This window comes from Trachemys scripta, chromosome 10, assembly GCF_013100865.1.
Source record: "Trachemys scripta elegans isolate TJP31775 chromosome 10, CAS_Tse_1.0, whole genome shotgun sequence".
In the NCBI taxonomy this organism is placed as follows: Eukaryota; Metazoa; Chordata; order Testudines; family Emydidae; genus Trachemys; species Trachemys scripta.
Genome location: NC_048307.1, coordinates 51,279,870 through 51,305,379, shown reverse-complemented (window position 1 = coordinate 51,305,379; position 25,510 = coordinate 51,279,870). Strand labels below are relative to the sequence as shown.

Genomic DNA, 25,510 nt, shown 5'->3' with positions numbered 1-25,510 from the left:
ATCATTTTGAATTATGACCCTGTCCTCCAAAGCAGTTGCAATCCCTCCCAGGTTGGTATCATCCACAAACTTAATAAGTGTACTTTCTATGCCAATATCTAAGTCATTGATGAAGATATTGAACAGAGCCGGTCCCAAAACAGACCCCTGCGGTACCCCACTTGTTATGCCTTTCCAGCAGGATTGGGAACCATTAATAACAACTCTCTGAGTACGGTTATCCAGCCAGTTATGCACCCACCTTATAGTAGCCCCATCTAAATTGTATTTGCCTAGTTTCTCGATAAGAATATCATGCGAGACCCGTATCAAATGCCTTACTAAAGTCTAGGTATACCACATCCACAGCTTCACCCTTATCCACAAGGCTCCTTATCCTATCAAAGAAAGCTATCAGATTTGTTTGACATGATTTGTTCTTCACAAATCCATGCTGGCTGTTCCCTATCACCTTACCACCTTCCAAATGTTTGCAGATGATTTCCTTAATTACTTGCTCCATTATCTTCCCTGGCACAGAAGTTAAACTAACTGGTCTGTAGTTTCCTGGGTTATTTTTATTTCCCTTTTTATAGATGGGCACTATATTTGCCCTTTTCCAGTCTTCTGGAATCTCTCCCGTCTCCCATGATTTTCCAAAGATAATAGCTAGAGGCTCAGATACCTCCTCTATTAGCTCCTTGAGTATTCTAGGATGCATTTCATCAGGCCCTGGTGACTTGCAGGCATCTAACTTTTCTAAGTGATTTTTAACTTGTTCTTTTTTTATTTTATCTGCTAAACCTACCCCCTTCCCATTAGCATTCACTGTTAGGCATTCCTTCAGACTTCTCGGTGAAGACCGAAACAAAGAAGTCATTAAACATCTCTGCCATTTCCAAGTTTCCTGTTACTGTTTCTCCCTCTTCACTAAGCAGTGGGCCTACCCTGTCTTTGGTCTTCCTCTTGCTTCTAATGTATTGATAAAAAGTCTTCTTGTTTCCCTTTATTCCTGTAGCTAGTTTGAGCTCATTTTGTGCCTTTGCCTTTCTAATCTTGCCCCTGCATTCCTGTGTTGTTTGCCTATATTCATCCTTTGTAATCTGTCCTAGTTTCCATTTTTTATATGACTCCTTTTTATTTTTTAGATCATGCAAGATCTCGTGGTTAAGCCAAGGTGGTCTTTTGCCACATTTTCTATCTTTCCTAACCAGTGGAATAGCTTGCTTTTGGGCCCTTAATAGTGTCCCTTTGAAAAACTGCCAACTCTCCTCAGTTGTTTTTCCCCTCAGTCTTGATTCCCATGGGACCTTACCTATCAGCTCTCTGAGCTTCCCAAAATCTGCCTTCCTGAAATCCATTGTCTCTATTTTGCTGTTCTCCCTTCTACCCTTCCTTAGAATTGCAAACTCTATGATTTCATGATCACTTTCACCCAGGCTGCCTTCTACTTTCAAATTCTCAACGAGTTCCTCCCTATTTGTTAATAGGGAGCTCCTAATCCCAGCAGGAACTTCTGGGGGCATGTGTTACATTGCACTCCATATGTTTATGGAAATATGCTTATGAGAAATATGCTTATGAGTGTGAATATAATGTAACTGGAATATGCTTTATGCAAAAGGTCTCCTGTAAGGTATCATTACAAATCTTATAATCTACTGAGTGTAGATTATTTCTTTGCTGGGATTCCACATTTTTGAGCCTACATCTGTTTTTTCCAAATATTAAGTGTGTTCATCCTATTTGTATGAATGTATCATTCTTGTATCCGAAGCTAGAAATATGAAGTATTACTCTGAAATCCTATTGTAATTATGCAACGTGTGGACCATTAATGGTGGTTTAGAATCTTGATGGCTCCCATCGACCAGGACAATTGGTTGTAAATGGCTCTGTTTACTTGTAAGCCTTCCTGTATATGTGGGTGCCAGCCAGTGAGTAATGAAGTCTCACAGGACATGTGAACATGTCATATGACACTGGAATCCATCTTAAACCTGGTGCTTTTCCATTTAGAAGGAAGGATGGGAACCCAGAGAGAGACAAAGGATTCCCGCCTTGTGCCAAAGATATAAAAGGGGGTGGAACAGAACAAAGGGAGCTGTAGTCATGAGAAATCCCCTAGTTACCACCTGAGTTGGAACTAACAAGAAGTGTACCGGGAAAAGGATTGGGCCCAGACTTAGAAGGAGTCTAGTCTGTGAAAGAAGTTTATTGGAACATCTCAGAGGGTGAGATTTACCTGTATTCAGTTTCTTAAATGTATTAGGCTTAGATTTGCGTGTTTTGTTTTATTTTGCTTGGTAACTTACTTTGTTCTGTCTGTTATTACTTGAAACCACTTAAATCCTACTTTTTATACTTAATAAAATCACTTTTGTTTATTAATTAACCCAGAGTAAGTGATTAATACCTGGGGGAGCAAACAGCTGTGCATATCTCTCTATCAGTATTATAGAGGGCGGACAATTTATGAGTTTACCCTGTAAAAGCTTTATACAGAGTAAAGCAAATTTATTTGGGTTTGGATCCCATTGGGAGCTGGGTGTCTGGGTGCTGTAGATAGGAAACCTGCTGAGCAGTTTTGGTTAAAGTCTGCAGCTTTGGGGGCATGGTTCAGATCCTGGGTCTATGTTGCAGCGGAGTAGAGTGTCTGGCTCAACAAGACAGGGTTCTGGAGTCCCAAGCTGGCAGGGAAAATGGGTTCAGAGGTAGTTTCAGCACATCCGGTGACAGTCCCAAGGAGGTCTCTGTGACCAAGTCCAACACAGTATGCACCTGAGAAAGGTTCAATGTCTGATGGCCTAAGGTGAGAGCGAAGCAGCTGCTACACCTGTTGCAGCTACATTTGAAGAAGTTAGTGCCTGTCTTGGTGCTAGCTTGGAACAGCTTTTCACACCTTGTGTTCAGGGACTGGGTTTGTCTGGTCCTTGCACCCATTCCCACCCTTGCACACATGCTCAGAGCTAGCACAATCTAGCCAATTCACATCACAGAAATGCTCTCCCACAGCCCTGCAGTATTTTAGATAATAAATTAAAGACAGTAGAGACCTGGGACACATTCAGCCCCAGCATAAGTGGATGCATCTCTCAGTAGCTTTGAGGAAGCCCAGGGCAGGACTGCATCCTTTCCTCTGTGCACAGAGAGATAATCCAAGTTATTGGCTAAAACTCACCTCCACTTTCCCAATAACTGTATACTCATCATGGAGCCATTTAGTCTTTTGTGGACAGAACTCATTGAACATTTGACTCATGGAGTTTTACAGACACAAGGCAAAGGCAAAGGCAAAGGCAAAGAATGTTTTCCATACAGAACACATTTATTCATGAGCTCAACACAGCTCCTAACATTTGCAAAGACAAAAACCTTTTACCTGCCATTTCTCACAGATGATCGCAGTATGGCTCAATCCTGCACTGAGGCAAGCAAAACACCTCCACTGAAGTCAATGAGATTTTTGCCCGCTTCAGAAGGATGGGATTAGGCCCTAGTATCTTCAAGAAAATTAAGCTGTCCATAACCCAACACATTTTAATGTTACTGCAATTTCAGGCCCACCTGTTCTGCTCACGCTAAAGTCTATAGCACAACTTTCATTAACAAGAAAGGATGGGGCCCTTAGTGGTTAAACTGAGCAGGTTTAGCAATTACAAAGTTATTTTAGATGACAGTACAAGTTGGGAGGCATTCAACAGAAGAATGACTTCCCTGAGTTTCCCTGCCATGGTACTACAAGAGTTGTTTTTTGCTATCACCTGTCTTGCCAATGTAACAGTATGACAATAAGAACAGTAGCAGAACTGATTCCCTAGCTAGTAGAGTATTGGTGAGTTCATACATTTGTATATTATAGATACATTTTAGGACCAAATCCTGTGCTCATTTACTCACATGAATAGTCCCATTGGCTTTACTGAGATTCCTCACATGAGTGAGGAGAGCATAATTTGGCCCTTTCCATACAAATTATGAAGGAAGAATGGAGTATGATCTGCTTACCGAAGGATTTCTTTCCGAGTGAAGAAGGTACAATCCTGTTAAAAAAGAAAACACATTACTGTACTAGAGAGATACAGCTATCAACTGCAAGAAAATGGTTTCTACATTCCTGAAAAGAAGGTAATCTTATGCATAGCCTGGTTTAGGTTCACAATGAGGTGTTGGGAAATGTAGGCTGTAAAATAACTGAAATGTGAACTGACCTAAAACTGAGAACGCGACTGTCAGAAGGGTTTTATTTATTGATGGACTGAAACATCAGAAAACATATCATGTCTGCTATATGTGCTTTGTGTGGCATTGTTCAGGCTAGCCTCAGAATTGTGAGATGACCAGACTAGAAAGGGGACTAAGACCAATAAGATCTCTGTGCCAAAAACATGCAATAAATGGACTTGGGGGGAATCTGTCTTTTAACTTTTGAATTTTTACTGCAAAATATACACAGCAAACTAAATAGCAAACAATTATTATTAATACTTATTTATATTGTGGTAGCACCTAAGAGCCCCAGTGATGGACCAGGTCTCCATTATCCTAGGCACCGTACAACGCAGAACAAAAAGATGGTCCCGCTCCAATGAGCTTACAAATTAATCCACTTTCCCAATGGTATTTGGAGAGACAAGCCATTGCATAGATGGAAATAATTTACTAAACCTCAAAGCAGAGTTGGCTGACTACAACCAAGCACAGCAGCCAGAGCTCATGGTGATTCTGAGGGCTGTCTGGTTCAACCATGTCTGATTCTTTTTTTAGTCAGAGTTTACAAACATTCATAAGAAATGGGGTTTTTTTCCCCTGAGGATTGGCACTTCTGACCATACCGCAAAAAGCCCATCATCATCATTGCTTCTAGTTGATGCCCTTGGTGGAGGTCTCAGTAATGGCCAACAAGTGAATGGACCGTGGAAAATTTACACCTAGATCAGCAAGCTCCCCAGGGATTCAGTCCTGTGTGGTTCTGAGCACTCTGGCCTTGATCTATCAATGCACTTGCTAAGCACATGCCCAAGTGCTTTGCTGGATTGAGGCCAGAGTGCTCAGCACCTTGCTGATCCAACACGAGGTAAAGGATGAGCTATGTTGTCAGGCACTGTGGGGAAACATAACCTGCCACTGCCCATACTGCAGTGTGCAGTTCTGTGGATAAAGAGAAAATTCCTCTTCACCAGCTCTGTTACTCCAGCGCCTTCCTCCAGCATAGACTCATAGTAAATTCATCAAGACCACGTTTCCCTAGTTTGCTTATGAGAATGTCATGTGGGACTGTCAAAAGCCTTACTAAAATCAAAATATATCACATTCTGCTTCCCCTCATCCACAAGGCCAGCAACCCTGTCAAAGGAGGATATTAGGTTGGTTTGGCATGACTTGTTCTTGATAAATCCATGCTGGCTGTTCCCTATTTGACTCTAGGTGCTTACAAATTTATTTTTTGTTAATGTATTCCAGTATCTTTCCAGGTATCAAAATTAGGCTGACTGGCCTATAATGTCATTCACTTGGAGCAAATCTCGCCCCAGCCTCCACAGCTAGGAAGGGTTCCCTGGTAACATAATTGGTACGGTTCTCCTGGACAAGAGGCTAGGGGCAATGTTTGGGGAGGAAACACAGGGAATGGGCATCCTCTGGTCTTCCAGTCTGTGGCTGAGGCACATGAAGGGAGCAGAGCCTCAGCAGCACAGCTCCATGGCCTGGCAGGAGGGTTCCTCCTGCTCCACCCCACCATACTCCTGTGTCCAGCACTTGCCCAGCTTATCAGGCTGGCACGAGGATTTGGCCCTTAATTATTTTCCTTTTAATGTAAATAATGTAAAATATATTGCATTTTCCACAGTCAGTTAGTGGCAAGGTAATAATGTTTGACCCGTTAGATGTCCTGATTAGAGCAGGTAGGGGAAGCAAATACTCTTGCTCTTTAGACCCCTGAAGAAAAATCATTTAATTCCTGCACTGAGAATCATTTTGGCCAACTGCCTGTTCCTTCCAGGAAGGGCAATAGTTGGTTGTAGCAGCATCCTCTAGGTTGTCTCAGGTTTCCAGGTAGGCGATCACGCCTGCTCCCATCAATTATTAAGTTGTCTTGCTCCTCTCTATACGAAGTGGTAGGAGAGGCTGCTCCTCCTTTCCCGTATTGTGTAACAGAATAGTGTTACAGGGGCACAATCAGAGGGCTCCTTGTGAGCTGCTGACAGTGATGTCACATTGTCTGGGAACTGCACAAAGTGAAATAAGAGCCAGCTGGTTAAGTCTTCATTAATTCCAGCACCTACTGTCAAGGTATAGTTTAAAGACACTTCATTTACCAACGAACGGCTGGTGTAGTTTGACAAATAAATGTGATGCTGTCACTAGCAATCTTCCTGTAATTATATAGACTCAGGAAAGCCATGGAAACTGTTATTTAACTAGCGAGCTAATGGGGGATTTATGTGCAAGTGGATGCAAAGATGAAAAAGACAAAATTACCTTTTAAGAATGACTTAAGCTGCTCTATATTCCAGAAATAAACACATTTAAAGATGATTTGGAAACACAGTGGTGGCCCAGCTATTTTATAACATAGTTTCTTTTTGAGTGTGGGGACAGAAAAAAGCACGGTTTACTCATGTTAGGGAGCCATGTTTTAATCCTGTTAGAGCCTTAAGCTAAAGCACAGTGGCATAGGACATAGAACTGGAAGCGACTTCCAGGGTCATCATGTTGAGTCCTCTGCTATTGCAGGCAACCCTGTCACATAATCCTGCTCACTAATTTATCAAGTTCAGTCTTAAAACTAGTTAGGTTGTTTGCCCCCACTACTCCTGTTGGGAAGCTCTTCCAGAACCTCACTCTTCTGATGATTAGAAACCTTCTTTTAATTTACACCCTGAATTTATTCATGGCCAGTTTATATCCATTTGTTCTTGTGCCATCAGTGTCCTTTAGCTTACATATCTCTTCTCGCTCCCTGGTATTTACCCCTATCCCCCAATGTATTTATAGACAGTAATCATATCCCCTCTCAGCCTTCAATTTGCTAGGATAAACATGCCAAGCTCTTTTAGTCTCCTTTCCTAAGATAAGCTCTCCATTCCCCTGGGTCCTTTCTATCAGTGAATCTCAACCTTTGCCAAACTGTGACCCTAGGTTAAAAAGAAAAATATTTCAGGACTCCCCTCTGGCCATCCAGGGGTGGTGGTGCTGATCCTCAGATTGAGAACCCATCCTTTACATGGCTTTCCACAGTGCACCCAGGAAAAAAAACATCCCGTGTTATAACAAGGGTGGGCCATGACAATGTCCCTCAGCCAAGTCTGAACATGATTATTTTTATAATAGCAATGGGGTCTTACAGTGGTATAGAGAGTCATGTGGGTGAGGTAATATCTTTTATTGGACCAACTTCTGTTGTAACAGAGACAAGCTTTTGAGCTACATAGAGCTCTTCTTCAGGTTTGGGAAATGTACTCAGAGTGTCACAGCTATATACAAGGTAGAACAGATTGTTTAGCATAAGTAGTTAACATATTTCAAGGGACCATTCAAGATGAAGTGACCCATTAACATCTCACCAGTCATGGGAGAGGGGAAAGGGGGGAAAAGGCTGGGGGGGGGGGTTAAGTGGTTTACAGATTATTGTAAGAAGCCATAAATCCAGTGACTCTGTTCAGTTCATGATTTTTAGTATCTAGCAAAGTTGTGAATTTAAGCTCCCAGGCTCGTCCTTTGAAGGTGTGCAGATTTTCTTTGAGGATGAGGACTGAGAGGTCAGATATAGAGTGATCACTTTGTGAAAAGTGTTCACCCACAGGCGATAAGATATATTTTTGTCTTTTATCATTTTTCTGTGTAAGTTCATTCAAGAGTGATTGTCTTGTTTCACCCACATAGTTGTTATTTGGGGCATTTAGTGCATTGGAAGAAGTACACCATGTTGTTAGCTGTTTGGCTGCATGTGTTCCCTCTATGTGCCGTCCCAGTTCTGTGCAAGTAGCTGGCACAGCAGACCTTGAGCAAACCGTCCAATGACCACAAGATCTGTTAAGGTATGAAGGCACTTGGTCAGGTTTATTGTCAATGAAGCATAGTCCTAGCTCCCCAGATCAATACCTTCAGTGGCTAGGTGCCACCATCCTTCTGGAATGTGTTTGTGTGGGTATTCTTGTGCCTAGCACTACTTAGGAATGTGTGTTTCTCAGGGGCGGCTCTATGTATTTTGCCACCCCAAGCACGGCAGTCAGGCAGCCTTTGGCAGCATGCCTGCGGGAGGTCCACTGGTAACATGGATTTGGCAGCATGCCTGCAGGAGGTCCACCGGTCCCGCGCCTTCGGCGTACCCACTGCTGAATTGCCGCCGAAACTGCGGGACTGGCGGACCTCCCGCAGGCATGCCACTGAAGGAAGCCTGACTGCCACCCTCACAGCGACCAGCAAGCCGCCCCCCGTGGCTTGCCGCCCCAGGCATGCGCTCGGTGTGCTGGTGCCTGGAGCCACCCCTAGTGTTTCTCCAATATCAGCCCTGTTCTTGCCAGGTCCTGTGAGCAAGCCCTGCCTCTAGTCATGACTGACTTTGCTTTATATTAGCAAAGCTTTGACCACTACTTTAGCCCAGGCCTCATACTAGGCCTCTGATACAAGGGCTTCTGTTTCAGGCCCTCTTCCTACTACACACCACATTTTGTGATAGGCATGGGTAGACTCATGGATCTTGAAAGGTGTGTTGTGGGGGGTATTGTATTATCATAGCAGTGGAGATATGGCTACAGGTTTTGCATCTGTTCTTCTGGCAGGGTCTGGTGCCAGTTTCAGTTCGTGGGTCCTGGTCTGTGGGGAGTTTGCTTCTAGAGATGAGCCTGGACAGGTTGGGGGGATTATTTGAAGACCAGAAGATAGGGTTCAGGAAAGATGTCTTTTAGGATGTGGTCCCCATCAAGTATGGGTTGTAATTGATTGATGATATCCCATATAGGTTCCAGGTGACAACAAGAGGTGTGTGATCGGAGGGGGTTTTATTTTTGTATTGAAGCAGGTTCTCTCAGGGTATTTGCGTGGCCCATTCTATGATGTGGTGACCTACTTCTCTGATGGAGTGTCCTTGTTGGGTGAAGGTGTTTTTAAGTGAATTAAGGTGTATATCCCAGGCCTTCTCGTTGAGCACATTCTGTGGTACTTGAGTGCTGGCTATAGAGAACAGATTTCTTGGTGTGTTTGGGGTGGTTACTGGATCTGTGAAGGTAGGTGTGGTGATCTGTGGGTTTCTTGGATATAGTTGTCTGTAGGGTTCCATTATTGAAGCTGATCGTGGAGTCCAGGAAGTTGATGCTAATGTGAGAATGTTCTAGAGAAATTTTAATGGGGGTGGTGGTTGTTGAAGTCATGGTGGAAATGTATGAAGGAGTTTAGGTTGTCTGTCCAGAGGATGAAAATGCCATCCATGTAACCATCAGGAATTAAGGCCTGCAGCAGGACTAGACTCCAGGCAGCCTCATCAGTACCGCTGGCCTGCAGCAGCAGTTTGATTAGCCACACAACCTGATTGGCTGCCGAGGCCAGCAGGGTGGCTCTTAAGCCAGCAAGAGCAGCAGCTTGCTACCTTCTCAACACTTATGCCCACCAGTGTACCTGCTCCTGTGCTACCTTGCTCCTGCTGCTCCTGCCTTCTACCTAGTCTTGCCTTGGTCCTGTCCCTACCTTGAGCCCTTCCTTGCCTAATACCTTACTTGCTGCACTTTCTGACCTCAGGTTTTGACCACTGGCTCGGGCTCCTGACTATGGACTCTGGCTTTGCCAAGTTGCAAAGTGTGGATAAGATTAAAACTACCCCAAAGTTTAGGCATGTTGATAGCTGCAGTTTTGGTAGAAACTTCATGGATGTTTGCACCCTGGATTTTGGTTCAAGCTTCTCTCTAGTAACAAAGGCATCATCCCTTTATATAGGCACTTTACATAACACACTGTCTATAAACTCATTTCAGGGCTGCATGTTCAAACATCAGCCCAATGTCTAAAAAGTGTCTTGCATTTGAGAAGATTGGCTGATCCCACCTGGCATATAGTAAATAATTTTATTAAATTTTGTAGTGGCTGGTACTCTGGCAATTTAATTCCAATTTAATTAAAGACTTTTGGCCGGGATAAACGTGGAGGTGAATCATCTAATTTTCATATGGCGATTTCATTCATACAGAAAATTATATAATGAGAAAGAATAAGTAGTAAACTAGCACATTATATTATCTCCTTCATAGTGGAGGGTGGATGGGGCTGGGAGCGACACGGGTTTAGTAGTCTATGTATTAGATTGGCAATACCCAGCCTCCCTCAAACTAGAAGTTCAAAGCCCAATAGAATCACCCCATCTTTCCAAGAGATAGAACATTTACTACCATGTACATTACTGTATGTGGGTCTTTCTGATCAGACCTTAACAACCACATACCAGTCTGTGCTGCATGGGTATTGAAGCTCCGATGGCATTTTTCATACAAGCAGGGGCCAGATCCTCAGTTGGTGTAAATGTCCATAGTAAACCAAGTTATAACAATTTGCACAAACTGAAGATTTGTCCTTAAGAGTTTATCCCCATGACCCCGGCCAAAATATTTAATCCTTTTTGATCCCCACTGTTATACAGATGCTGAACTACCTTCAACCCACTAGAGGTGCTCTCTGTGTGTGAAAGTTTCTGGAACCAAGATCCTGCTCTCCAAGTAGGAAATGCACAATGTTACATGCTTTAGCCACTGAGAGTATGTCTCCTCCTTTTATGTAGACCTAACGTTCAATTCAAGCTGTCCCAATGCCCTTAAAAATAAAAGTTAATTAGATGTCTGTTGAAAGGTCATTGATGTCCTTAGAAGTTAGATGTCATACAACCAAAGGTGCACATTATCTGCTAATGCACCTTCACCATTAAATTTCTTTTTTCTGTATATCTGACTGGGGCAGTGAATATAATGAGCTTCTTTTGGTCATAAACCAACCAAGTCCAATTAACTTTTCAAAATTCTCCTTCCCCCATACCCCATCACCTTTACACTGAACACTAGGCCTAAACGTCATGAGTCTGAGTCTGTTCAAATGTGCTCAGAATCTGAAATTTGTTCCAAGTAGTGTATTATGTGTTACCTTAATTAGCAAGAGAGAAGTACTGGCCTTTCAGCATAGGCGATCAATTCTTAAATATAACCCTAATTTGGATGACTTTTGAAAGAGGTTTTTTGGGGTGGGAGATTAAGAGAAAAGGGGGAGGGGTTCTCTTCCATTCTCATGGGAGGATTAATAGCCATCTTATGCTTTCAGGGATAAATTCCAGCCACCTTTTCCTGGGTGCACAAGGTTGGGACAAGGTTGCAGCAGGAAGTTGAATTTCAGCAGAGCAATAGTCCTGGGATCAGAGAGGTGCCTTTTGCTGCCCCTATGAAAATCTATCTAGATTTAGCCAAAATCTAAGCCACAGAAAATCATCATTTGTGCATATGCACAAGTTTCTGGTACAATCTGATTTCCTACCAGGCTGTATTGTACATGTTCTCAGGCCTTAATGAGCATCCCAGAGCCCTTCAAAGTGAACACAGAATTCTAAATGCTTAGAACATTGACAAAAGGGTGCCTGCTCCTACTTTCCTCACCAAAATGCCCTTTGGCCTAGGAAAAAATGCATAGACTGAGAGCCAGGCAGCCATGAGCTCCAATCCCACCCTCTGCACTATACAACCATTACTATTGGGCAGGGCCTCATTCCCCTACGCCAGAGGTTCTCAAACTGTGGTCTGCAGACCACCAGTGGTCAGTGAGCTCCATTCAGGTGGTCCACGGATAGTTCCCTCTAAGGTGCGCACGCAGGCATGGCTACACTAATTAGGTGCCTGGACCCTGGAGAAGACACACATGTTTCAGTACTAGTGTGCTGTGACACTTTTGTATTTTTATGTCTGATTTTGTAAGCAAATAGTTTTTAAGTGAGCTGAAACTTAGTATGCAAGACAAATCAGACTCCTGAACGGGGTACAGTGATCTGGAAAGGTTGAGAGCCACTGCATTAAGCCACACTGCTTCTCACAAAGAATATGCCAAATCTATAGGCTTGGATATGCTTTCAGTAAAATTGGGCTACTTCTGCATACTTACCTTTATGATACCTACAGATTAAAAAAAAAAATACCCAAGAGTCCTAACTTTAGTCCCTTGCTCTAAATGCTGGAAAATACTTTTCCTGTGGAACTATAAATAGAACTCAGGCGTTCTAAATTTCAATCCCCCGGTCTCATCATTAGAACATACTCTCCTCCTAGAACAAGGCAGAAAACCCAGGAAGTCTGATACCCAGAGTTCTATTGCTGTCTAACAAATAAATGCACTTGATAGAATTTTGGGATTTTTTTAAAAAGAAAAATGTTAAAAAAAAAACCCAGACTAGAAAATTGCTTCATTTACTGTCCAAGCTCAGCATTGAGCACTTTATCCAGCTCCCTTTCAAACTAAAGCAACAGTTCCAATTAACTTTCACGATGCAGGATAAAGCCCTGGTTAAAGCTAGGGTTCTGTGACAAAAATAGTATGTGTACAAGAGGGCTGAATTAAGGTTGCATGGATAACCTTAATTTAGCATTTCCTAACTTTTGTGTGTTTTACTTTGCATTCTTAATGTTCTCAATGCAAGGGCTGGTCTACAAACAGTTTTGGCACCAATTTTGCTAAATCGTTTTTAAACAGATTTTGTTAATAAATCAGTGCAAAAACTCTGTGTAGATCAGACCTAAATGTTTGTAATTTAATAATACATATTTACAGTTAGTAAAGTGGGGATATGATGTTACCTTTCTAATCTGGTAGCGCTTGGTCCTCGGTTTGCATAGGAGCACTATGAATGCTTACACCAAGGCCACTGGAGAATCAGGTCCATTAAATTCCCCGTGAATGGCAACACTTCCATTGACTTCAGTGGGAGCAGGGTTGAGACTTTTGACTCCAACCCAAGCTGTAAAATGGGATAGTTCAAAAACTTGGATCCAAATTCTTGGTTCTAGCATTAAAAGAAGTTTGAAATAATGAAGACTTCTGTCTGGACACCAAGAATAAAACCATCTACTGCAGCATTTGGCAGAATACAGATAAATGTTCAATTAATATCTTAGCTGTTTACAGCACAAGTACAGTTAGCACAAGGGTTTCTCAAACTGGGGGTCGGACCCTTCATGGGGTCACAAGGTTATTACATGAGGGGTCGCAAGCTATCAACCTCCATCCCAAACCCTGCTTTGCCCCTAGCATTTATAATGGTGTTAAATATATAAAAAAGTGTTTTTAATTTATAAGGGGGGGGTTCGCACTCAGAGGTTTGCTGTGTGAAAGGGGTCACCAGTAAAAAAGTCTGAGAATCCCTGAGTTAGCAGATTCACACAAGACCTTTGGCTGATGTCAAGTTTCAAAGCTTGAATTGTAGACATAGGGTTCAATCCTGCTGCCAATGAGGGAAATGAAAGTTTTGCCATTAACTTTACTGTGACCATGAGCAGATTTACTGGGCCTGATACTCTAGTACCCTTTTTGTACTTATTTACAGTGCTCTCATGCAAAGTGAGTGTAAAACATCACCAAGTGAGAATGGCAGTGTTTTACCTGCACTTTACACATTTACGTAAGTGACAAGGCAGTCGTGAGTCAGGTTCAGAGTGTCTCTAGATTTGCCAGAGCTAGCAGAGCCCTTAATGAACTCTCGGGGTGCCATGCTCCGTATACAGATTTTTAAGGACTATTCATGAGCTATCCAGCACACTATATGGCCAGAGAAGTGCCCTTCACAGGATACATCTTGCATGTGTTAGGACAGAGCCTTGAATCCCTATGATAAAGAGCCCTTGGTCCAGCTTTGCAGAAGTTTTCCAAGGAGTCATGAAACAGACAATTTGAAGGGAAAGCAAAAAGGCCAAGCTAAGGAACAGACATGCTTTTAGGGTACTTTCAACACAAGGGTCTCCCTCACTGACACTCTTTCTGGAGTTAAGGTGTCCTGACAGGTCATGAGCTACTCACTGAGAGAACAAGTCTGCACATTACCTCCATAAGGTCCACAAGTGCACCCCTTTAACCTTTTGTAGTTAGGCCTTGTAAATTGTAGACCTTTCCAGCATAGCTTCTCAGAGCATGTGAATAGGTGAAATTAAATGTAAATGCCTCCTGCTAGCTTCAGGCATTTTTTCCTCTAGTCCTTAAATTAAGGGGGGAGGGATAGCTCAGTGGTTTGAACATTGGCCTCCTAAACCCAGGGTTGTGAGTTCAATCCTTGAGGGGGCCACTTAGGGATCTGGGGCAAAATCAGTACTTGGTCCTGCTAGTGAAGGCAGGGGGCTGGACTCAATGACCTTTCAAGATCCCTTCCAGCTCTAGGAGATAGGGTATCTCCATTAATAAAATTTAACAGCATTTTATTTAAATGCAGCTATAATCTGGATTAGAGTGCTACTGTGTGGATGCACATGCTAACTGAGAATCCTGGGAGATGGAAGACTCTATGCTCAGGAGAGGAATAAGGAGCAGGTGAACTGAACTAGTCAAGTTTATAAGGGCCCTATGGTATAAAGGATAAGGCACTGAGTTAGCAAATCAGGTTTGGCTCTGCTACTGACTGGGTATGTGACCTTGGGCAAGTCATTCAGCCTTGCTTATAATATGAGGTTAATTGTCTCTACCCAATTTTAGAAAGTGCTTTGTGATACACAGAACACACTCTAGAGGCTGCTGTATGTGTTATTATAATAAGGGGAGAGAAGGGGCTTTAGTCTGTGTCCATGAATGTGCCACAGCTGGTGGATGAGGATTCATACTAACACAGTGATAGACCTTAGGGGTACTGAGATGCAATGACCCACTGACATGATTGCAAATAGTTTCTCTCCCAGTCCAGTAAGCCAGGGGTAGTCAATAGGCAGACTGCAGGCCAAATCCGGACCGCCAGAAGCTTTTGAACAGACCCAGAAATCTTTTTACTTATTATTATAATTAATTTTTAATATTATTTTCTCTGGAGTCTGGATCTTGACCAAGAAATTTGGACTTTGACAAAAAATAATTGGCTACCCCTGCTGTAAGACCTTGCTGTAAACTATTATTTGCATCTTTGTAAATTTTCAGTAGCATTAACAGTTAGGGAGATAGATAATTGTGCTGCAAATGCTGATACTTACTTTTACAAAAATGTCAAATGTACATTCAGAGCATAGCATGATAGATGGCCCCAGAGTACATAGGATGTAATTCCCTCAATGGAATCTGCTGGTGTCGCCAGCCACAAAAGTGCAGCCTGCCGTTTATGAATGGCAGCAGCAAAGCCCACTGAGTGACTTACAACCAACCATTCACTAATTCTGGGGGCAAATATTTTCATGTTGGGCTATGGAAAGCAAGAAGGGGATGCAGGATGACTGACAAAGGAATTCAAAGATGATGATGCTCTGAGACTAAAGCTTCAGGTTTGAGAGGTTACTGCAATGCACATTTATCACATCAATTATTTAAGGGTAAATAAACCTGTAAGATTACAAGTGTATAATTCTGCTCTTTATATTGCACATGCTTCATAGAGGGTATATTTATTATGAATAGGGTTGCCAACTTTCTAACGGCACAAAACAGAACACCCTAGCCCTGCCCCTTCTCCAAGGCCCTGCCCCCTTCTCCACCTCTTCCCAGAAGCCCTGCCCCCACTCACTACATTCCCCCTCCCTTGGTGGCTCACTCTCCCCCACCCTCACTCACTTTCACTGGACTGGAGCAGGGGCTTGGAGTGTGGGAGGGGGCTCCAGGCTGGGAGGTAGGGCTAAGGGATTTGGAGTGCGGGAGGCGGCTGCATGTTGAGGCAGGGGGTTGGATTGCAGGAGGGGTTGAGGGCTCTGGGATAGGGCCGGGAATGAGGGTTCAGGGTGTGGGACGGGGCTCTGGGCTGGGACAGGGGGGTTGGGTGCAGGGGGGGTGAGGGCTCTGGGCTGGGGTTGCAGTACCTGAAGTGGGGCCGGGAATGAGGGGTTTGAGGTGCAGAAAGGGGCTCCAGGTTTGGGGGGGACTCAGGGCTGGGGGTTGGGATGCAGGGGGTGAGGGCTCTGGGCTGGGGATAGGCTCTGGATGAGGGCTTTGGGGTGCAGGAGGGGGCTCCAGGTTTAGGGGGGCTCAGGGCTGGGGCAGGGGGTTGGGGTGCAGGAGGGGGTATGGGCTCCAGGGTGAGGCCAGTGATGAGGGCTTTGGGGTGCAAGAGGGGGCTCTGGGTTTGGGGGGAGCTCAGGGCTGGGGCAGGGGCTTATCTCGGGCTGCTCCCGGTCAGTGGCGCAGCGGGGCTAAGGCAGGCTGCCTGCCTGTCCTGACACATTGCGCGTGCCCCAGAAGCAGCCAGCAAGTCCAACACTAGTAGGCAGGGGAGGCAGGAGGCTCCACGCACTGCTCTTGCCTGCCACAGGCCCCGCCCCTCAGTTCCCAGTGGCCGGTTCCTGGCCAATGGGAGTGTGGAGCCAGTGCTCAGGGTGGGGGCAGTGCCCCATGGCCCCCCTTCCTAGGAGCTGGACCTGCTGGCCGCTTCTGGGATGCAGCGCGGTGCCAGGACAGGTAGGGTCTAGCCTGCCTTAATGGTGCTGACCGGAGCTACCAGGGACCCTTACGAGCAGGTGTTCTGTTCGAAAACCAGACACCTGGTCACCCTAATGAAGCTGATGTCAGTTCTTAATTAGAGGATTCTAAGAATAAAAAATAACCAGGCAAATATTATGGTAGAAAATGTGCATGCTTTTAATTCATTAAGTGAGGCACAATTGCAGTCAACGGATCAACTCCAAATGAATCATAACTTCAACACAGTGTGGTTTTGGAGTGATTATTTAAAAGCTAATATGTAGGGGAAAGATTTATTCTACAGTAGTAGAAGGCAGAATGGCCTAGTGAGTAGGGATCAAGAGTGGGAATTAGGACATCTGGATTCTAGTCTTTGCTGCGCTACTAGCTGCTGGGACTTTGGACAAGTCACTTTGGCTGAGATCCTCAAAGGTAGATAGGTGCCTGACTCCCATTGAAATCAATGGGAATTAAGCAACTAAGGGTACGTCTATACTTACCTCCGGGTCCGGCGGTAAGCAATCGATCTTCTGGGTTCGATTTATCGCGTCTTGTCTAGACGTGATAAATCGATCCCGAAAGTGCTCGCCATCAACGCTGGTACTCCTGCTCTGCGAGAGGAGTACGCGGAGTCGACGGGGGAGCCTGCCTGCTGCGTCTAGACCCACGGTAAGTTCGAACTAAGATACTTTGACGTCAGCTACATTATTCACGTAGCTGAAGTTGTGTATCTTAGTTCGAAGTGGGGGGTCAGTGTGGACCAGGCCTAAATGCCTTTGAGGTCTGGGCCTCTGTCTCTGCTCTCCCACTCTTTGTGTGTCTGGTTGTTGGGGCTGACCGCAAGTTACCTTGGGCTGTTATTACAGAATGGTTTTGGGGCGGGAGCTAGTAGTGAACTGGCTTTGACTGGCTGGGCTGGTATGCGGCCACTGGACTGAATAAACAAGTGAAGAGATAAGCGAGGCCCAAGACTGTGAAGTGTGGGAATAGAAAACAGCAGCGTTTCCTGCCAGAGCCTGCTTGTAGGTGAATATGCACCCCCCCCTTAAAAGGAGGTGATGATTAAAAACAGCTATGTGAATTGCTTTAGATGAACAATCTCACCTGTGGACCCTGGCCTTGTGAGTGCCCAGGAATTCCCCATGCTGGAGCAGCGCCTGCTACGAGCCCGCAAGGACAAGGCTAGAGGGTCCGGGACTGTCCGTAGCAGAAGAGGCGTAAGCGTTGATGCTTGCTTGCTGGAAAGCATGTATTTAGTAATGCATGAAGGCTGGGAAGCTTATTATACTTTGGCAATAAAACTGGTTATACTTATGCGCCTGGTGTGGCTTCATTAAGTATATCCGAGTTCCCCTCCTACCCCCTTTGGCTCGACACTGGTTTATTTAGATTATAAACTCTAAGGAAGAGACAGTCCCTGCTCCAATGTGTTTCTATGGCACTTAGCACAATGGGACCTCAAAGTGCTACTGTAATACAACTAATAATCATGTATGCAGGACCTGAAGAAGAGCTCTGTGTGTCTCAAAAGCTTTTCTCTCTCTCACCAACAGAAGTTGGTCCAGTAAAAGACACTACCTCATTCATCTTATCTAACTAATAATCGTGCAAAATGGTCATATCAAATCCAATTACTCCAGAAGAGAATGACAAACTGAGGCAAAAAGTAACAAGAACCTGATCCTTCACCTACTGAAACCAAAGGGGAGTTTTGCCACTGATTTTAATGTGAACAGGGTCAGGCCCTTAAAAGTTAAATATATATTTTATTTAAATTCCAAAAGCAGCCTCCAGAAACAAGAAATATTTGATGCAGCAACACTTGCATCTGTTTTAAAAAATTTTAAAAAGATTTATTCCAGAGGTTTTACTTTGGAAAATTCCTAATTATTTTTTACAGTATGTCAAAATTTATATTGTACTGCACTGAGGCAAAGAAGATTTTGCCAAGACACAATCAGGGAATCACATCCTGAATTAACCGGAGTCTGCCCAAAGTGAGTGGGTATAGGTTCTTGCCACCAACACTGTCCATTAGTGATTTTTTTCATAACTATAATAATTCAGTCATTTTTCTTGGGATTCCAGTAGGGTTTTAAGATTTGATCGTCAAATGTTCTACAAATGTAATCAGTTACTGTACAGATAAAAATATGTCCCTAGGATTATGGTTGAGCTGTTGTGAGATTGAAATTGATTTTATCGTTCTAAATCAATATGGCCCAGGTTCAGTGTGGTATTCAAGCACTTGCTTTAAACGCATGCATGGTCCCATTGAAGTCAACTGGGTTACTCACAGGTTTAAAGTTATGTACATACTTAAGTACCTTGCTGAACTGGGGTCTATATTTGCAAACAAATTTTAAAAACTGACCATCAAAATGCCAGCTAGATCGATATTGATGATGGTAGCTGTTAAGTGGGCATTTGATTCATCTCAGAAAAAACACACAAGCTGGATTGGAAGACTAAGAATGTGCAATGCAGGCTTTAACATTTAGATTACCTAAATCTGTAGCAAGATAATTTACAGTAGTAAAGCCAAAACTGCTTTTTATTCATTGTTTTTTGGTAAAGTTTTGCCTTTAAAATCTGCTGTCAGAATGTCACGTAAGAACACTTAAGATTTTGATGTTGTTATTTTGAATGACTACAGCTGCAATTTGAGGCAGAAGCTGATGGACAGTAAAAGTAATTTAGTATGGTATATGTTCAATGGCGATATGAAATGTGATTTCAGGACCTTGGTTTGCCTCCTATGAGTCCCATTGAAGTCAATGAGTCTAATTAGGGTGACCGGGTGTCCGGTGTTCCGGTCGAAAAGGGACCCTGGCGGCTCTGGTCAGTACCACCGACTGGGCCGTTAAAAATCAGGTCTGGCTCCTAAGCGGGGGGGCCACTGGGAGCTGGGGTGGTGGTGCCTGCAGGTGAGAGCAGCACACGCTGCTGAGCCTCCTCCCTTTCTCCCCCACCGAGGAGCCAGACCTGCTGGACGCTTCTGGGGCACAGCATGGAGCAAGGACAGGCAGGCAACCTGTCTTAGCCCCGCTGCACCACTGATCGGGAGCCATCCAAGGTAAGCCCATGCCCCAACCCTCTGCCCCAGCCCTGAGCCCCCCCAACATGGAGCCCCCTCCTGTACCCCAAATTCCATATCCCCAGCCCCACCCCAGAGCCAGCACCCCCAGCCCAGAGCCCGTACCCCCTCCTGAACCCCAAACCCCTCACCCCTCCCAACCCCCTGCATCAACCCACAGCCCCCCCCCTTCTGAATCCTTCGGCCCCACCCCCAAGCACGCCAAACCTCTCATCCCCAGCTCCACCCCAGAGTTAGTACCCCCAGCCGGAGTCCTCACCCCCTCCCGCACCCCAACTTCCTACCCCAACCCCTCACCCCCTCCCACACCCTGAATCACTCATTTCTGGCCTCACCCCAGAGCCCACACCCCCATTTAGAGCCCTCACCCTCTCCTGCACCCCAACACCCTGCCCCAGCCCAGTGAAAGGGAGTGAGGGTGGGAAAGAGTGAGCCACTGAAGGAGGGGGAATGTAGTGAGTGGGGAGCAGTGTCTCGGGGAAGGGGCGGGACGGGGGTGGGGCCTCAGGGAAGGGGCAGGGCTAAAGTGTTCGGTTTTGTGCTAATAGAAAGTTGGCAACCCTAGAGGCTATTCATGTGTGTAACATCAGGGCCCAAGAACAAAATTGTGATCTTCTTTCTCATGTTGGATAGTAGTTTCCATTATGGATAGTCCCATTGATTTCAACAGGACTGCTTGTGGAGTAAGGAGCCACCTAATGTGAGTGAGGGTAGCACTATCTAGCCCCCCATTATTAGATTTTATTTTCTTTACGTACCCTACTTATGATTGGGTTAAGCAGAGTTTTTAAAAATCATTAAATGTAACTTTCTGACCTGTTTTTACTTTATAAATGGTGTTTCTTGGTAGGCCATAAAAGTACTTTGTTTCAGATCAGTACCTCGCTGTTATCAATTGATCTTTTAACCCTATAGTGACCAATGTTTTTACAAAGGAGTACATGTGGGATGTGAAATAGTCTGAGCTAAAAGCTAACATTAGCCAATGGCTCAACTGTTTGTTATTATTATTACTACTTAGCATATACGGTAAAAGCTGTTTTATCTGGCACTTCACCAACCGGAAGCTCTATAAACGGTCATTTCTGATCTTCATTGAGATTCCAGTTTATAGTCCAGTTGGCATGGGGCCTGCAGGGGGTTGGGGCATGGGAGGGGGTGTTGGGGCTTCTTGAACTCATGGTGTATCTCTGACAACAAGCAGAGGGCCTAAATGCCATCTAATGTGGACCTGTTCCTCGTAAAGCCTGACTGTTGGGAATTACTCTTCCAATGTAGCAAGGGCTCCAAATGCACCAGTAGAACATGCGCAAACACCTTCCCTGGCACAGACAACAAGGTGATTGGCCCGTAGCTCTTACATTCACTGCATGGTCCCTTGCCCTTATAAAGTGAGATGACAATACTGTCCTTCCAGGCAGTTGGCAATGTTCCAGTTCTCCACACCAGGCAAAAGATGGCCAGAAGTGATTCAGCTACATGGTCAATAGCACATTTTAGCAGCTCTGGATGTCATCAGCACTGACTGCGCATCCATTTTTCAGTTTGCAGATGGCATGGGCTTCACTTCATCCAACGTTGGTGCATCAGTACAAATGTCTGGGTCCAAAACCACAGTGGCTGCCAAATCATCCAGCTCTGAACAAGCGGCAGCTGGAGGGTGGTTCAGGGCGCTGTGATAATGTTCCACCCAGTGTGAGAGGATGTCATCATCCAATTTACATGGATGGCGTTGGCTGTTCTTCAGGATGGCATTCGTAGCAACTATCTCTTGCCTGCTGAGGTTGCGGATTGTGCAGAATGCTGGTTTTAAGCCTCATCTAACTAAGCCAAATTCAGCATCATCCGCCACTTGGTTATAATATGCCTCAGGATTGCAGAGTGCCAGGGTGTTGAACTTTCGCTTCAGCTGATTATGAGAGCGCTTATCACCGTGCTGGCGGGCTGAGGCCTTCAATTTAATTGTCTGGAAGGCCTCCTCTGATAGCCATGGTCGGCATGCTGGGCGTCTATAGCCGATCATCTGCTCAGTGGATTAGTGGAGGATGGAAGTAAAAAGAGACCAGGCAACCTCAACATCATCTGGCAGGTCGGCTAGAGCTGAGAATCTATTGCTGACATCAATACAAAACCTGTTGGCTAAACCTGGCACACAGAGAAGTGCCTCGATGTCAAACTTCTTAATCATTGCAGAGAGCTTACTTGCTTGTCAGAGTGTCAATGCCATGCGGACAACCACTAGTTGTTGGTCTGTATTTGCAGCACACTTTGCACCATGATATACTCTACAGGAGGTGAAGAGACGCCTGTCATGTATGATGATGTGGTCCAACTTCTTCTGAGTGACGCCATCATGACAGATCTATGACATCCAGCGTATGCGTTGCTGCTTGAACCATGACCCAGAATGGAAAGATTCTGAGAAGCGCAGAATGTGAGCAAGTGGCAAGAGTTACCAGTGAACCATAGTAGCCAATGATCTGTTCAAGCCTAATTTACAGGGAGCCAGTAACTGCATTTAGGTCACCCAGGTATAGATTGAGGCCAGTATATGGTCTTGACACTGCTTTATTATATTTCTTTATTACTTTGAATTGCTTTATGTTTCTTTATTCAGTAGATTATAATCCTTATTTTATTTTCTTGTTTCCCCTGTGGCAGAATAATATTGCAACTAGAAGTGATACCATTTGTTTATTTTACAAAAGAGTTGATCTGTCCAGGGGTTTGCCATTGTACTTTTCCTCTCTAGGGGCCTGATTCAAAGTCCATTGAACTCAGAGAAGATACACCCACTACATTCTATGGGCTTTGGCTCAGAGCCCTAGACATTGAGTTCAAGTCTAGTTCTGGCTAGCCTTAATCAAAAACCAGGGGTGAAAGTAAAATTGAAAACTTACCGGTACAGTGGTGGCTACGCCCCGCTCCTGCCCCCGCCCCCCGGTTGGCAGCCTGGCGGGGGGGCAAAAGGGGCAGCGACGATAAAGCGCTGCTGTGACAGCGCTTTAAGCAGGGTCCTTATGCCGCGGCAGTACTTTAAAGTAAGGCGGGAGGGGCTGGTACTGGTGGCCACTTTTTACCGGTATGCCATACCATCCCGTACCACCTTACTTTCACCCCTGTCAAAAGCTAACAGTTGTTCCTCATATGTGTAATGAGTTGGAAGTTGCAGCTTAGTTCTTAGCAAGCAGGAACCCATATCCAGAGGTGAAAGTAAGCCGGTACGCCCCGGTATGGCGTACCGGTAAGAGCTGGTGAGCCATACCGGGGGGATCAGCTTCTCTTGGCAGCAATTTAAAGGGCCTGGGGCTCCCTGCAGATTGCCACCAGATCCCTGCTGCCGGAGCCCTAGGGAAGCGGCGGCAGGGCTCGGGCGGCGATTTAAAGGGCCTGGGGCACCTGACGCAGCTACCGCCCCGGGCCCTTTAAATCGTCCCCGGAGCCCTGGGGTATCGGTGAAAGGGCTCTGGCAGCTATTTAAAGGATCCAGGGCTGCAGCAGCTGCTACCGAGCCCTTAAAATAGCCGCCAGAGACCCACCGCCGCCTCCCCAGGGCTCCAGCAGCAGGGCTCTGAGGACGATTTAAAGGGTCCAGGGCTCCGGTAACCGCTACCACCCCGGGCCCTTTAAATCGTCCCTGGAGCCTGCCAGAGCCCTGGGGTAGTGGTGGCAGGCTCTGGCGGCAATTTAAAGGGCCAGGGACTCAACCACTGGTACCGCCCCGGGCCCTTTAACTTGCCGCCAGAGCACCACCGTCACTACCCCAGGGCTCCGGCAGCAGGGCTCTGGGGACAATTTAAAGGGCCCGGGGTGGTAGCAGCAGCCAGAGCCCTGGGTCCTTTAAATCACTGCCCGAGCTGCCGGCTGCCGCTGCTACTCCGGGGCTCTGGCAGCGCAGCTTGGGTGGCGATTTAAAGGGCTTGGAGCTCCCACTACCGCTACCCTCCGGGGCCCTTTAAATGGCCACCCGAGCCCTGCTGCTGGAGCCCTGGGGTAGCGACGGTGGGGCTCTGGCGGTGATTTAAAGGGCCAGGGGCTCCCGGCTGCCGCTACTGCAGCGGAGCCCCAGGCCCTTTAAAGCTCTGCCAGAGGCTGGGGCTCATAGCTCCGGGGGTGATTTAAAGACCCCGGGGCTCCCAGCTGCTGCTACCACAGCCCCAGCCCCAGGCCCTTTAAACCCTGATTTAAAGCCTGGGGATTTAAAGGCCCCGCCTCTTCTGGTAGAGGCCACGCCCCTCCTAAGGACTCTCGGAGTACCGGTAAGTCCTTAAATTACTTTCACCCCTACCCACATCACAACTGGAACTTGGAAGTGTCAGCCTCAAGGCCAATGACACAAGAAAGAACCACCCTCCCACCACAGCTGTGATCCCCCAAACTGAGGGCTGACACGGATTAGCTGTATAGTGAAAGAAATCTTACAGTGGTGTTGCCTGAGCTTGACATGCTCAGTCCATAGACATAAGACTTTGATTGCCAGGTTGTCAATGTGGCAGCTTTCGCAAGCATAATCTTGACTAAGGCTCCAGTCCATCAAAACACTTAAATATATACTTACCTTTTAAATGTGTGTGTGTGTGTGTGTGTGTCTATATATATATATATATATATATATAGTCTGACTCCAGTGAAGACACCAGGACTCCTCACATGCTTATTTTAGGGCATCTCTACACATGGAGTTATTCTGGAATAGCTATTCTAGAATAACTCCATGTGTGGACACTCTTATTCCAGAATAAGAGTGCCCTTTTCCAAATTATCTGTGAAAGTGGAAGTGTTCTGGAATAGCTATTCTGCTTTAAATTCAAACCCTACCTTCTTCTGGAAGAGCTTGCATGTGTAGACAACTGCCTACAAATGGTCTGAATGAAATCACGGGGGGTACCCACAAAGTCATGTCAGGTACATACTACTCAGTGTGAGTACGGGTGACAAAATCTGGCCCTTAGACACAGAGAATGGGATTTTCAAAGCCACCAGGGGTTTCATTTGAATGGAAATTGAGTGTTCACTGCCCCTTAGGAAGCTTTTAAAAGCTCAATCTTAAAATACACTTTGTTAGAGAAATGTTTCTTTTCTATTGACTAATGTTTACTCTTTTCTCCTTGAGACCTTACTTCTATTTTGCATTTGTATGTTAAAATGATTTCACTAACCTGAGCATAGGGCAATGGCAGTAGAAAGCAGAAAGCCCTGGTAGGATTAATTTTCCTATTAGTATATAGTTTTTAATTGACATGAAGTTCTGCTGGGAAACCAATCTGTGCAAAAGCCCATTTCCTTTAAATTTCCAAAGCTTTTCAATGTGCTTATGATCATTTAAAGAATTGTCAACTCGTGCACTACACTAAGGGAATAAAGGCTGCCAAATGATAGGAGAACGTGTTAGGAGATTTGTAGCTTTGTAGAATTGTGATGGTTAATTTGCCTCCATCTTTCACTAAAATAAGAGATGGAGAGGTTTAAATATGATCAAGTCTCACTACATAGCTCTCTTACAAACAGTTTCAGTCAAATATTCATCTCCAGACTTATAAAAACTTCTCCTTAAAACACATTATACAGTGTAATGACACAGGGATCATCTTGTGGATGACTGAACCCAAAATTTCTGGATCTAAAAGCAAGAGCTAAACGACCAACTCCTTAAGCATATATGGTATAGTTCTATTGAAGTACCATGTATAAAAAGGCAATACCTCAGTTGCCAAGGAGTCATTCAGATGCCACTGTGATGCGTATGGTACAAATGCCTAGGCCCTAGACAGATAAAGGAGGGGAAAAAAAGCTACCTAATTCCAATTACCAAAAGTGCAAAATAAGAATTGATCAGTTGCAAAG

General features: G+C 45.1%; 1 protein-coding gene across 1 annotated transcript in view; it reads right to left on the bottom strand.

Annotated features, from left to right (window-relative positions):
• The window catches only part of CIB2 (calcium and integrin binding family member 2), a 109,053-nt gene that overhangs the window by 79,771 nt on the left and 3,772 nt on the right, over nt 1-25,510 (bottom strand). The window contains exon 2 of the mRNA XM_034784972.1: nt 3,988-4,022. Within this exon, the coding sequence (XP_034640863.1) occupies nt 3,988-4,022 (35 nt within the window). The remainder of the gene's footprint in view (nt 1-3,987; nt 4,023-25,510) is intronic.